The 16,061-nt window shown below is 36.3% G+C and overlaps 1 protein-coding gene across 1 annotated transcript; it reads right to left on the minus strand.

Annotated features, from left to right (window-relative positions):
- Positions 1–7,980: 7,980 nt before the first annotated feature.
- Positions 7,981–9,795, minus strand: LOC120354068. Its single transcript, XM_039440277.1, has 3 exons — positions 9,670–9,795; positions 8,957–9,042; positions 7,981–8,564 (listed from the first exon to the last, which is right to left on the minus strand). The coding sequence occupies exons 1-3, from the start codon at positions 9,793–9,795 to the stop codon at positions 8,309–8,311; spliced, it is 468 nt and encodes a 155-aa protein (XP_039296211.1). The 3' UTR covers positions 7,981–8,308.
- Between the last annotated feature and the right edge of the window lie 6,266 nt (positions 9,796–16,061).

Consider the following 16,061-nt stretch of genomic DNA (forward strand, 5'->3'; position numbering starts at 1 on the left):
CACACCCATCACAGAATAGTCGCACATGTTCTTCCACTCCATTATCCAAAACATTTCTTCTCATGAAGTCTAGCAAAGCTGATGAAACCTCAAGAGACCCTCTCCCTTCTTGTTCTTCGGTCCAACAGTAGAAGTAGGGCTTTGTTGCCATCTTATCTACACAACAGAAAGTATAAAAACTCAATTGGCGAGCATAATATGCTTGTTGAATGGGCGTCTTAGGAAGAGGATGAACCTGTTGTAGATCAAAGCAGAAGGTAGTTGTTTTATCATCATCTTCTTGGCGTAGAAGCTTGAAGAAGGCTGCAGCTCTCATCTTGTGGATCCTCTTCTCAAGCATGAGATTATTTTTTTCTTCCTTGTTGACAACACTTTTTATTTGAAAATCAAGTCGAGTGCAATAGCTGCATGTATCGGATGCTGGTGACTTGAAGCCAATATTAAATTCTGAAAAGATTCTTTGAAACATTGATCTTGTAGCATGATATTCCGAGGAAACTGAACTGTTGCAGATACTCCTTAGTTTACTCTGAGTTAACTCACTATGTATATAGATTCTAGCAGCCTTTTACCTATTATAATGTGATTCACTTCCTCTCAGGTTACCAATAAACTCTCTCACTTTGTCTTTCTTGCTTTTGGATTTTTGACTTATTCGATCACCACCTCTTCTTTCTTTTACATCTTTTCCAGATTTAACAAGTTTGCAAATATTATTGAGTCTGTTATTTTTCAAACATGTCAAATGCATGAAAATTTTTTTACAAATAAAAACTGTTTTTCCAGTATTTGTTGGTACTGTGTATTTACATGAAATGAATGATGCTTGGTTACCTTACCTTCACTACAATGGGAACTTCGCCGGCGTTGCTTGATATCTGCAATATGAACCCACCCAGCTATTTTATTATCCTGAGATGTCTTGTTTTTGGATGAAAACAAAAGTTCACGAATATGAGTAGCATCAAATGGCCGAATTTTGTTGCACGAGAACCTCTTATTATTGTGTTGACAGCCTACAAATTTATTAGATCCACTTGGAGCACTGTGACGTTCCTTTTTCAACAGCTCTCTGGCAGTCTCACGTTTTGGCTTCTTCCGAGAACCTTTTGACCCTTCTTTAACACTTATGCCTATAAGGCAATCACCAGTACCGGTATTTGACATTTGTTTCAAATAGTAGGCTAATTCAAAACTAATAAACACTATTAAAAATATCGAAACAAACAGAGCACAGTCAGACCATCAGAATGAACACAACACTATAACATAACCTCAATATTTTTGAGCGGCAGAGCTGGTCACATGACCTGAGCTGGATTGCTGATTGGCTACTCTGACATGTTTGTTTCTGCCTGATCTTGACTGTGAGATATGTTTGCTTCTGCTTGGGTTGGTCATTTTTGTTACCATAAAAATAATAGTAGATGTTTGTTTTTGCTTGAGTCGAGTGAGATTTAATATGCTCTGATATGACTTGAGTGATTTCAGTGCGAACCTGCTTATATTTAATATTTAGATTTTCAACGGCATAAAGAAATCATGTATTTGTTTTTTTGTTGACCCCAACAGTTGTCTGAATATAGAACAACTTCTTCACAGTTTTGACACTTTGTTTTTAAAAACTCCCAAACACAAGTTCCTATCTCATTCATTCCTCTGTTGCCTTCCCCCTCGTGCCAAGTGTACATTTTTTGATTTTAATTCACAAATTGTGAAGTTTTGATTTGTAATAAAAAAAGGGAAATATCTCCTTTCGGAACTGGGAATGTTGCTTCAAGATCGTAGCACACAACCATAAAGTTCTCATTGATGTTATTTTTATCTTTTTCTTTTTCTATTCTTGACAATTTTTTCTCCAACAAATGAATGTCATAATTGTCTTTCAAACCCAATTTTGTTGCTTCATCAGAATTATTATATGCAGCACACACATCACATTGGTCCTTTTTTGGTGTAAAAAAAGATAGGTTGAATTCATAGTTGAAAATGTGTGCATACATTGAGTACAGAACGTATGGTTTGTTATTTCTCTCACAATCAGCTTTATAATCTCTATATAAATCGGCAATCTTTTTTCCGCCTTCAATAAACTGCCTATCACTTTGCTTTCGCAAGTAATGACTCTCAATTCTTGGTATCGATTCAATGTGCCTTTTGACACCTTCTTTCATTGAAGAATCAAGAGATTTGTGATTCTTATGCTTACCACGAAGATCTTCTGTGATGAACCCTTTAGCCAGTTTCTCATTTACTGTTCGAATGAATCTGTGTGGTATGTCTAGTGTCGCAGTAAAGAAGGTTTTACATACTCTTATTTTTTCTTCTTTACTGATGAAGTGGAAAGCATTATTCAAACTCCTACTCTTATCCGGATTTGAATTATTAAATCTATATTTTGGAGTTACTAATTGCATACCTTTTGCTACAAAATCTCGCTGCCTATTTATGCCTCCTAGCTCCCAAAACATTTTGAAGATCTCTTCTCTTTCTTCATTTGCTATTTTATATGAACATTTCAATCGACACCTGTCACCACAACCAGGTCTAACACTTCTTGGTCTCACCTCCTTTTTATTTTTATAAGTCAAGTATGCTTTACCAGAATTACATAGTAATTTATTTTTTGTTTTGAGCCATTCTGATTGTAAACGTTTCCTCTTTTTAGATTTTGTACTGGTGTTGTTCATCTCAGTTTCCTCAAGTACTTCATGAGGTTCCACAGTTTGTCCTTCAAGTGTATTTTCCTCAAGAACTTCATAGGATTCATTAATTGCATTTTCTTCAGAAACCACTGATTTTTTTATTTTTCACTTCTTCACTGTCAGCATGAGCTTGTTCTTCCTTTTTGGATACTCACTTTGGATATTGAAGTCTGGGTCTCGGTCAGAGTCATCGGCTTCATCAATTGAAGAGTCATTTAGTGTCTCTAAATCTTCATTTGGAAAAATTCCTTTTTTGTGGAATACGACTCTTATTTTAGTAGTACTCTCTGATGCAAGAATTTTCCATTCTCCATTGTCAATGTCTTCCCTTATCGTATTGATTTCGTCTGTGCAGTTTTCCCCAGTTTCTTCCCCTATTATGATAATACTCTCTTCAGTCATCATACTCTCGTCCATCTCAATAATTATTCCATCCACTATTACATCACCACCTTCAGCTTTTTTCTTTTCTGTTCTGATATCCTTAGATTCATCCTTCTCAACCATGTACTCTTCAGTGGTGACTTTGATTATAAACTCTTCAGGAGTCGTAGACTTGTTACATCGATTTATATCGGATTTTTCTCGATTACACATACCCTGGGGGCGGCAAGGGACCTGGTTACCCACAACCTTTCCCCACCGCTGACGGCGTGAATATCGAGCCCAAAAATTGAATGTGGTATAATATGATAGCTGTAAACTTGTTACATCGATTTCTGTCAAATTATTATGAAAAACAACTTCCCTGGGGGCGGCAAGGGACATGGTTACCTACAACCCTTCCCCTCCGCTGACGGCGTGAATATCGAGCCCAAAAATTGAAAGTGGTATCATATGATAGCTGTAGACTTGTTACATCGATTTCCATCGGATTTTTCTTGAATACACTTTCCCTGGCGGCGACAAGGGACCTGGTTTAATACATTACCCCCCCCTCCACCTGCCTATAACGTTTTTCCTCCGCCCGCAGCGTAATTATTGAGCCCAAAATTTGAAAATGGTATAGAATGAAAGCCCAAAATTCGCTCTATCGAATGACTTATTCATCTTCAAGATCGGTGATGGTGGCGGGCTAACCGTGAAGCTGGCCCGCCAATGTATAAACCCTTATAAAACCCATTTCCGGTTGAGCCCAAAAATTGAAACTTGGTTATTCTGGAAGCCCAAAAAAAGCCCTAAATATTGGCATATGTTTCAAATTTTGGGCTCGATATGGTGGGGCCAGCTTCACGGCGGTGATTTCGTGCTATGTGATGGATCAGGCCGATGAGAGCATTGCAGCACTATCTATCGGATAGTTTTGTAACTAATAGAAGTGGTTAGAGCAACTAGCCACCGCTCATTATAGCAGAAATGAATAACATGTTGTTGGTTAGCTCTGATGACCACCGCCCCGCTAAAAGTGATTTGCCTTGGTTGCCTTGGTGCAGAACTAGTCTATCTCCAAAAATACAATTTTTCAGTACAGCAGTTTTCTTTCTTCTTTCTTTCCTCAAAAAACAACTACAGCTATCTTTCTCCAACTTCTCAATATTCTTATAATACTCCCTTTTGTATGATATGAAAGTTGATCACTCAAATACCAATTTTTTGATAAAATATTGGAGTTGGAATTATTCTGCATCAAAGTTATTGCTGCAGAACTAGTCTATCTGAAGTTACACTAGTTCTGCATAAACGAGATCCTCCAGGCAACAAGATTCTTGGTGCAGAACTAGTGTGACTCCAGATAGACTACTTCTGCTCAAAGTAAATCGTCCATGTAAATGAATTGACTCAAGAGATAGTATAATAATCCCAAGCTACTGCACTCTACTGAATTCTTTTAATTTATTTACTACTTCTGTTTACTTGACTAATTTTTCTACAGCCAATAATTATTGTAATAGACTATTCTCCATTGAACTTTCAAACATATGATCTCATTCTAAATAATTTAAATGTGGATTAATGAGGCAAAATGAATTGAATAAAAAACATGAGTTCTAAAAATTTTTATTTGAATAGTCAGCAAAGTTGAAATGATTTACCTGTAGTCTAATGTTGCTTTTTCACTGTGATATATTTATATAAAAATCATGATAATACTGCTGGAATAATTTTTTCGTTGCAGAAATATTTCTAGTCCTGCAGTTTATTCCTGCTAATAGGTAATCCGCCACTGTACAGAGTTTGCAGAACCGGGTTCCTTGTCTCACTGTTTCTTCTTCTTTTCCTCTGTTCAGTATTTATCTTAACAAAATTGCCCTCATCGTATTTAACAAAAACTGAATTTTTGTTGTTGGGATCAACCATTATTATTCTGACTTTTTGCCATTTCACTTTTCCCCATCTTCATCTTTGTCCATTGCATTGCAGCATTTTTTTCTGAGTTCGCTATAGTTATGGAACTCTTCCATCTCTATGACCTCATACGGGTTTTTTCTGCACGCAGTACGGGCTATAAGTACCACTGACTCGGTACATAAATTGGAACATTTTTTGACGCCCTTTCAATGCAGCTATGCACACTATCTCCTTCGTTCTGCGTGTGTCCTTTTTCTAAGAAGCAGTGCGTTATTTTGATTTTCAACTGGCTAGCCAGATCTGCGTACATTAGGACGATATTTCGATTGAGGTTCTGTCCACCACAATTATCCGAAAAGAAGCATATTTCTTTCTTCCCTTCTAACACTTTTTGTTTTATCAATTTGCTCACACAGGATGCAACCTCGTTTGAGCCTCTCTGCCCCTTCGTCTCATCCCACATATAGCAGTAACCCTACTTCTTACATAAATCATAGATACTCAAATTATAAACACTGAGTTTACGTCAATAATAGAGTTGAGAAGCCTCTAGTTGTGGCGTTTGTAGCACCTACTGCATGTCGTAGACTGCTGCAAAAAATGATTCATCACTGTCACATCTCTTCTTTGCATTTTCTTCCACTTCACGTGCTTTTACTTTATTTCTCAAGTGGTCATCCATGACATTTTTTAAATCATTCTTCTCTTCTTGATTACAGTTTTTGAATTTTTCGCAAAGGTCACACAAATCTTTTTTTGGAGTAAAAAAACCAAGATTGAATTCGGTATTAAATATGTTTCTGTACATTGAAAGTTTGGCTACATTATTGATATTGTTATCTGTACAGTACGTCTTATAGAGTCCATACATTTTGGAGATATTTAGATTTGAGTCTAAATATTGCCTTGTTGTTTCTTTCCGGCAATAATGGCTCTCAATTGTAGGAAACAGTTTGATATGGTCGAGTACTGACTGTTTGGCTCTGGTTGGCAACAGTGAATTACAAACAGCTTTTCCTCTTCTATCCTCAACAACTGTGTTTGTGTTAGGATTTTTTTTATTGAATGCAGTTTGCACCATTTGGTGTAAAATACTTAGAGTGTTCAAGAAAAATTGTTTGCACATTCTCTCTCTTTCTCCTTCAATGAAAAATGATAAAAATATGACATTGCCCTATGTGACTTCTTCTTAATATTTTCTGGTTCATTTTCAACATTTTCAGCAGAATACTCATCATCTGCTTCATCTCTTACTACTCTTGAGCGCTGAACTGGTTTCTCTAAGACATTGTTGATTATGAAGTCTCTCTGGCGATTGATATCTCCCAGTTTCCAAAAATCATCAGGTATGTTAATTCTATAATTTTCAGAGCATTTTGCAGTGCATTTGAACTTGCAATTATTACAAGGTGGCTTAATTTTTCTCTCCTGCACTGTATTTCCTCTCCAATTACAATATTCTTTCCCACTATTTATTTTATTTTTAATATCATTTCTACGCAGCTGTTTCCTTGTTTGACCCACAAATTTGCACTTGCCACATTTGTAAGTTTGCATCGTGTCAGAATCATCAACACTGATGCTATCCTGCTCTCTGCTACGGAACTCTCTCAAGCTTGCCAAAGATGGTCTATCCTCAATATTTTAATCAGAAGAGTCTGGAAACAAAAATAAGAGATGATATTATGTTAATCATCAAGCAAAATCATTTCTAGCATAATTAGAAAAAAGCCACGTTTTTCCCAATCTTACTCGTTTTCTAGACTTCACAGTACTGGAGGAAGGCATGTCAGTAGTTGGCTCTTCTATGTCAATGGTAGCTGGCATGTTAGTAGGTGGCTCTTCTATGTCAATGGTAGCTGGCATGTCAACAGATGGGTCTTCCACATCACTGGTAGCCATTTCTATTGGTTGAAAGAAGTCACATGACTTGACCAATTTTATAGTCTGTCATAACTCACATGCTCCATGGAACATGTGAGTTGTGCTGCCAACCTTACTTTTTAACCCCTAATTACTATTGGAACATGATTTTTCTGGAACAAACCATTAGTACTACAGTTTGCACGGCAAAAAGACGAAAAAAATCACAGTGCCTTCTAAATTTCGATTTTTTTGGAACATGTGCACTTTGATTCTAACCTCCTCTATAAGCTACGGTACTAATTATTATGGGGAGAAGATGTGCTAGTGAGTAGCCTAATAGTAGTAAAGTACAATCAAAATTAGGATTGCTTTTACAATAATAATTGGTTATAAATTGAAGATGGAAAGATACAAGGAGGATATTCGGAATAAATTTTAAAACACTTTTTTTGATATTTCTGGATCGTTGATGAAGTTCTCGGGGGAAACGTGACTGACATCGCCCATGGGAAGAAGACAAGTCGTTCAATCATCTGTTTCTCCCAACAACAGTGCATCCTCGACTCTCAATGGTGGATTCTTTGTCATTCACCATTGCAGAGAACTGCAATCTCTCTCTCCTTCCCTCCTGGGCAGTGTGGTGATGAGTAATTATATTTCTCCGTTATTGAAGGTGGAAGTTTTGGGTCATTTTCATATTAGATGCCAAATTCAATTTATGAAGGATGTCAAATTAAGTTTGTTAAACAGTTTTAATCATTTGCTCACCTGTATTCTGCACCCTTTTTTGAATAACGTGCAGCTGGAATTCTTTGTGTTTATTGAATGATATATAATTTATATCAATTTTTATTTATCACTACAGGACTAAGCGTCACGAGTGTTACCAGCAATAACAAATTTTTTAGGTTATTAATTTATTGATGTAAAATAAAATTACTCATTTAATATAATTAAGTGACTCTCTTCAACCAGTTTATCACTTATTAGAAGAAAACAAATATTTATTGTAATGAAAAATTTCAATTTTATGTCACGAGTGTTACAAACATTAAAAAAATTTAGATAAACTTTATATTTTTCCAAAGATTACAAACATTTGTTTGTCTTAACTATTATGTTTCAGTTAAAGAACCATTATGATTTAATTGTACACATCGGGTTATTTCATAAAGTATTTATATTATTAGTTTTTTTTATATTTTGACTAAAGTAACACTCATGACAATTAGTAACACTCGTGACAGATAGTAACACTCATGACATGTGCGTTCTTGTCTAGAACTTGTAAGTTTTAAAAGTTCAGAAAAAATAACACAAATTATTAATTTTAAAAACGTTATGTAATTTTGACCAAATTAAATTATTACAAAGTTTCAGAGTGTAAACTAAATGTCAATAACTAATGTTAAATGTTGTATTATTTTTTGCTTGTGAAAAACGACTAATTAGAAATAGTTTTCCAGGCAGCAGGGGAATTTATATGCAAAGCGTTCTGAACCTCTCATAACTATTTCAGGCTGTGGAAGAACAGCATTGACTTGAGCGAAATCAATTGCAGAAACATCTTTTTCATTCAGTAAATAACAATCATCAGTTCCCTGTTTCACCAAAAATGTCACAATGTAGTCACCATCGTCTTCTCGGTTGCATTTTCTAGTAACTAGACCAGCAAATTTAAGTTTTGTTTTTTCCTCAAACCACCTGTAAAAAAACAAAAATTATTAGAAAAAGTAATGGTTATTGATAAAATCTGTTTTAAATTTTAAAAACAATGGTGAAGTCATTGTAGTAAAAAGCCTATATTTTGCATAAATGACATGCCATAGACTTCTTTTCCATACAAAGGAAAAAATATTATTATATCTATATCTACAAAAGACAACAGATGTATGTCCTTTATGCATTACCATACCGTTCATCCGATCGTCATGAAACTTTGGGAAGGTATTCAGATTCGAATCCTGTAGCTGCGCATGGGTGGTCCACTAGTTCCTTTTAATATATTTGCAACCACACATATTGTAGAATCATTGTAATTTCTATTATTATTTTATCTTATCTTATTTTATTTAAGAGAAGCAAGAGTTACTTACCTAATAGCTCCACAATAATGAATGTTCCCTCGGAAATATTCGCTTCTGTTGGAGCCTCTAGTAGTACTTCTTGATCCACAGACTCTCTTGCATGTGGTTGGCAAAATCCTCCATTGTCAATATGTCATCATCCGATTCAACCAGGCTGATTTCTGCTTCCGAATCAGACTCTGATGAAGAGTAGATTGCTTCGTACGGCTCTTTTTCCGCTGCTTGCATTTTTTCTGTTTCTCAGTAATGATACTGACTCAGCTGGAAAATAGCACTTGCAAGTAAGTCCTTCTTCCCATTTATTTGCATCACAAAAACAAGATAGCGGCCTGAAAATCATTTCATTCTTCTTATATGTAATGACTTGGTGAATACCCCTTGTACCAGCAATCGCTTTTAGGGGTATACTGGGTAAGTTTTCAAAAGACTGTTCAATGTCATTATCTGTTACATAGAAAAGCTTTATCTTGCTTTTTTCTTTCATTAAGTTGAAGAACACTGTTGCATCAGTAATGTCACAGCCATGAGCAACATAATGGTTCGCCATTCGTTTTAGAGCACCGCCAACACCATCTGGTGCCCCTTTACCATGGGAAGATTCAAAAAAGACCAAGTTGCATTTTGAAATCCTAATTCATATACTTGTGTTGTAAACAATAGAAGTTCTGTTTTTGCTTATACTGGCTGGAAGGTCCGTCAGAAAAAAAGTGTACTGTACTCACATCTGGGTGTTCAATTTTCAAGTATTCCAGAACTGGCTTCAAGTGCGCCCAAATAGCGGCGGGTCCATGCTCTTTATTAGGAGATACTGTAGCAAATGGAAGTGGTTTTTCAGTTGACGTATACATAATGCCGGTATGGAGAGTCACCTGATTCCTACTTCCACCAAAATGGAAACTCTGCACTTCTGAAGCAAGTTTGCATGAATAGTTCTCAGAAAAGTCGGCGTGTAGAATGGCCTCGTTCCTCTTTAAGTTAGTTTTCACGTCATCATAGCCCTTATTTTGTATTTTAATATTGAAGGCATGTTTCTTCAAGAGAGTATTTCTTCATGGAACTCTTTTGTTAATTGACTAAGTGTACCATCAACTGTCACTTTGGATGTGATCTGCACGGGGACAGAAACAACTTCACCGTTTTTCTTTTTTTGTCTTATTTCTTTTGCATTTACCATTTCTCCCACTTCACTTCATTGTTCCCCTCAAAGTCTTTCAAAGGAACAGTCAATGTCTTGCATATCTGACACATGTTATACATGCATTGACAGTTGCTTTTGTCACATACTGTAAGTGGGTACAGTTTATGTGGGTCTTTTACATCAATTAAATTCATCTGTCGTAGCTTTGCTGCTTTTAGTTCTATGTTTGTATGTTGTTTACATAAGCAAGTATTTCTAGTCACTTCAGTTGGTTTCAATACAAAAACATAAACATCTTTTTTTTGTATTTTTCAGCCTTTCTCTGTTCATTTCTGATTTTTTCTTCCAATATTTTCACATGTGCTTGGAGTCTTTTATTTTCCCTGACACACTTTGATCTGTGACGTAGTATAACTTTGCGTCCTCTCACTTTATTACCATTTGAATTTGATGGCGATGGCTCTGGTGTAGAAGGAGGCGTTAGTTCTCGGTTTGCATTATCAATTTTTTTCTTTTTTCTACTTGCATTTTGCCTCTGTCTCCACTTCTTTTTCTCTCTTCTATGCTCTCTTTCGGTCAGTTCATGTACTTTCTTCCTCCTTGCATTCCTGTAACATGGAACCCATATGTAATACTTTTTACAATAAATTTTAAATCAGAAGCAAGCCTTAAAATTTGCAGAATTTTATTTAGGTACAGCGAGACATTTTTTAACATTTAGGTAACTTCATTTTTTAACATTTAGTAATTTAGTTCCACATTGAAGTCATTTTTATTTATTTAAATTATATTCTGTGGAAACAAAGATTGATTTACAATAAATCCATAGTTAGTTTCATGCCTACTATGTTAGTTACATGCCTACAGTTAGTTTACATGTTAGTTACATGCAGTTAGTTTACATGTTAGTTACATTTACAGTTAGTTACATGCCTATGTTAGTTTCATGCCTGTGGAAACAAAGATTGATTTACAATAAATCCATAGTTAGTTTCATGCCTACCTTGCTTTGTCTTCTTCTTCTTCTTCTTCTTCTTCTTCTTCTTCTTCTTCTTCTTCTTTTTCTTCATTAGTTTGTTGCTCAACTCTCCTATTACTGATATTTTGGTTTCTGTAATTAGCTAGTTTCAAGGATCCATCACCAATGTCTAACAGATTTTTAACAAAACTGTCCACTCTCATATTTCATTCCGAAGTAGATTTTTTTGAGAATGCCTATTTTTGTTTCAACAAAAGCTCCAAATGATCTAGGAAAAGGGCTCTCCATTAGGGTGGGCCGAAAAAAAAAGTTTTTTTTTCGAAGTTGTAATAGCTCGCAAAAGTGTCTCTTTTGGAAGGGGAACACAATAAAATAAAAAAAAAAATTGAAATCGGTTGACATCTTCCAGTCGCGCATGGGCACTAAGGTTTGTTAAAAATCTAAAAAAACGAAATTTTTCAGAATTTTTTTTCAACTTAAATTTAATTTTTTCGTGTTGTAATAGGTGAAAAATACTTGAAGTATAGCTTAAAATCATTGTGATTTTTTTCATTCAGGTTAGGCAATATCTACCGGTGGTGCACAGAGCCTAAAATTCACCAAAATATAGAAAAAATCACATTTTTCACAGAACTTAACTTGAGCATTTTCAATCAATGTGGGCTACTTTAAGACAAGTTTGATCAAGCCTGATACAATATGATGGGTGAGTATAGAAAAACGAGCTTGGTACATTGTTTTTTATTTCACAAATTGTAGAATACATTAAACTGTTGAATGTTTTTGGACAATAAAAACTGAAATAGGAAATGAAGCAGAACTAAATTTTCAAAACTGTCCAATTTTATGTCAAGAATCAAATTCATATGTTTATAAACTACATTTTTCCTTCAAATGGAACTTTGGAATCTGTTTTGCTTGTGTAATTGGCCATAGACTTGCTCTTATGAAGCCATTTTGGTTGTGAAATTCACAAAGCGTTTTCGAAGCTTCGGTGACAAGTTTAATGCACCATTCTACTGCCTGCGTGTGAACTGGAAACTTTTTAAAAGTAGAGTTCCAGTCAGGTATGGAGTCACTGTTGAAGTCAATGTGCGATTTTATTGTTTTGTCTGTAAAGCTCCTTAAAAACGGAGGTGATGGAAGTGTGAGATTGGAGTCCATCCAGTTGATTAATTCAAAGTAGTCTTGTGCACAAAAGTTGATTTTTGGAGGGGTAAATGTCCTTATGGCTTTCCTTCTTTCATCGACCTGCCTTGACTTTGGAATTCTCCGTAATCCGAGCTCTCTTATATGTTTCCTGTTAGCCTGAGTCATTGCCAATAATATGTGTTCAGGGTGTGCAAAAAAACTGTTTCTCTCGATTACAGGATCAACAATGTCAAGCAGGTCTTTTGGTAAATACCTTGTTGATTTTATGGTTTGGTACACAAGCTTTGGACCGTCAGTGAACAGTCTACTTTTTCTATTGCAAACCACATTGGCATATATGAGCGTAACACAAATAGAACGAGTTTTTTTAGTTCAGGTTAGGGGCTCACTTCACTTACGTAGAGTCTTGGCCCTTTAGAGGAAGTAGGCCCCGTTGTTATGCCGTCAAAGTGTTCAAATAAATGCCGAAACGGCAACTCATTCAAGTGTATGAGACAAATTTCCCATTGTAGAGGTCTTCTCAAAAATAGCTCTATTTGGCGTATCAAACCAGATTTCAAACCTGTATTGACTGCAGTACAATCGCAGCCAATCACAATCAAGTTTTCAAGAGATATTTCATGTTAAGATACATAAGAAATAACAGATTTAACGATTTCTTCTGAGCTTCCAGAGTTTGGAGTAACATGACCAATGTAGAGTGAGCCGGGTTCTTGAATAAGGGAGTAGTGCTCTTCTATCATGACTCTACGATACTGTTTCAAGTGGGCCTGCTCTATCACCAAAGTATCGTCTTTCCTTCCATTTGAAGAAAATATGTAGTTTCTAAACATATGAATTTGATTCTTGACATAAAATTGGACAGTTTTAAAATCTAGTTTTGCTTCATTTTCTATTTCAGTTTTTATTGTCCAATAACATTCAACAGTTTCTTGTATTCTACAATTTTTGAAATAGAAAACAATGTACCAAGCTCGTTTTTCTATACTTACCCATCATATTGTATCAGGCTTGATCAAACTTGTCTTAAAGTAGCCCACATTAATTGAAAATGCTCAAGTTATGTTCTGTGAAAAATGTGATTTTTCCTATATTTTGGCGAATTTTAGGCTCCGTGCGCCACTGGTAGATATTGCCCAACCTAAATGAAAAAAAAATCACAATGATTTGAAGCTATACTTGAAGTATTTTTCACCTATTACAACACGAAAAAAAAATTCAAGTTGAAAAAAAATTCTGAAAAATTTCGTATTTTTTAGATTTTTAACAAACTTTAGTGCCCATGCGCGACTGGAAGATGTTAACCGATTTAAAATTTTTTTATTTCATTGTGTTCCCCTTCCAAAAGAGACACTTTCGTGAGCTATTACAACTTCGAAAAAAAATTATTTTTGGCCCACCCTAAGCTCCATCTTACTGTGCAAAACTGAACACCATCAAGGGAGAATGAGACAGAGGTGTTTCAGCTTCTTTATAATCTTTGGTGAATGCATGATGTTGTCTCGATCTCCATCATCCATCATATTTTCAATTACTTCTTCTTCTATTGCTTTCACCCATTCTTTTACGCTAGGTTCAGTACTTAGTTGAGGCATGTCTGTAAATTGACTCCGTGTTTCAAAGGATCCTGTAACAGCATCATCAATATTTACTTCACATTCCTCTGCTGCAATTCCAGAAATCAGATGGAAAATTTCTTGTTTCATTGTTTCACAAGAAACGGGGTTTCCACTTGTCTGAGAAAACCCTTTTGTTTCACTATGCCCCACAATATATATCTTCCTTAGGATTCCTTTCACCTCTTGCAATGAAACTGCTTTTGCTAGTAAAATGATCGCTCTTATATAGAATTATTTTGTTTTCCTTCTCATACTATTCATTTCAGGCCATCTTCTCACAAATTTTTTAACATGTGAAACATCAATCCCAATGAGACATCTAGGTTTCACTCTCTTATCACCATTCAACATAAAACAAAAGCTTTTATGAATAAAAAGCTTTTATGGTTGTAATATTTTAAATAATAAAGGGTACATAAAGTTTCCATTAGCTTTTATGAATGTATCTTGCAGTTGAGGGATCCTCAGCAAAAACCCTACAAACTGCTGATGTTAAGGCAGCTGAATCATCAATCACTACTTCTTTGGGTTTGGCTGCACCAGACCACACACATTCAGATAGCCAATATGTGATGGCACTTGCATTGTGTCATTTCAGATAACATGCAAACAACTGGTACAATGCCATCTTCACCTGGGAATATACTAACCACTCCGAGGTAGAGAAATATATGCCCACTAAGGTCATTGTCTGGAAGTGGCAATCAAGTTCCTTGATGGCAAATCGGTATGCTGGGTTAGAACTATGCTTCAGCACCTGCAAAGCTTGCAGTGCATCTGGACGCAGTCTCAGTGATCTCTGAGCTTCAGCTCTTATCTTCTGCCCAACATCAGTAGATGGCAAGTGAGCAGGATATTGGGTTCCCTGGATGTCTTATCTTTTTCAGATAATCCCTTTCTTCTTGGTTGGAAACGAAGTGTTCTTTGAGGCAGGTCTCTTCCAAGTGACAACACATTGCGCTCAATGGATTCAGTCCCCCATCAGAGAGCAGGAGCACCTTTCCGGAGACATTCAAACGTTTCTAGGGGTTTCTTGGAGATTCTCCACAATTTTCTGCAGTTGTCAACTCCAACTCATATCTTCATCTCAGCACCCCAGGGGTTAAGTTCCAGCCTTTGCTGTGACACTGGAGTGCTTTTTGCTATGGAGTAGAAGTCATCCATGTGATTTCTTCCCTGTGGCCTCAGAGTGGATGTTTCAACCCCAAATTGTGAAATGAAATCACTGTCCTGAAACCACGAGGTGAACTCACCATACCCTTGGGGAAAGAAGAAGGTCTTTTGTGGACTCAAGTTTATCCCCAGCATCTTCAGGTTTACCCTGTCCAGCTCTACTATGTCTTGTAAAACGTCAGGGCTGGCTCCAATGTACAGAGTCATTGAGTCATCGCTGGACCTCAGAGTGACTATATTGCTGTTGTATATGCTGTGCCTGTACATGTTGGCTGTTAGGCCCACTGTGGTTGAGAGTTTGTTGTGCATGCCCATCAACATCCCTGGAGAAGCATAAAGGTAATTGTCCAGCAGAAGATATGGCTCACATTTCAAGAATCATTCTCGTGTCGGTTCATTGAATCACTCCTTGTTTTTGAAACTCCAAGAGGGTCTGTTGGAGGTCCCATCACTGTAGCAGATGGGTCCCTCACCGAGGGATATCTTCTTCATTGATAACTGGAAGTGTCCAGCCAAGCATATGCCTGAGAAGGTAAGCTCTCCTCCGTCAGGTGGTTGCAACCTGTCTGCTTTTCTTATCTCAGGGCAAAAGAAAGTCTGGTGAAGACAAGAAAAAATGTGTGGAGACAAGCATTTGTTTGTTCCACTTTTGTGCATCTTGTGTGGCTTGTATTCTCGCTGGGAGATCATGACTCTGCACCATTATTGTCTGCATTGCTTCAACGATCCTCTTCTTTTTCTCTTCACCTCCCATTGCTATTGTGGACCCCCCACCCCATCACTATCCATAAACTAACTTGCCATCTCTTCTCTTACTCTTGATGATGATAAATTTTTATCCAGCATTTCTGCTCCTAATATCTTCCTTTTCCCCGTAGAATATGGTATCTTCCTAATTGTGTTGTCAATGCAGTGCACTGATGCTGATCAACTCTTTCCCCAAACATTAACAGTGAGGAAAACGCCATTTTTCTTAGGGTTTTTTAGTGGAAGCTTGGTACAAAACGCTGTCATGTTTATGATTGTTCTGGCTGTTGGGTTGTCCCTTATCAG

This window comes from Nilaparvata lugens, chromosome 1 (assembly GCF_014356525.2).
Source record: "Nilaparvata lugens isolate BPH chromosome 1, ASM1435652v1, whole genome shotgun sequence".
Classification (NCBI taxonomy): Eukaryota; Metazoa; Arthropoda; class Insecta; order Hemiptera; family Delphacidae; genus Nilaparvata; species Nilaparvata lugens.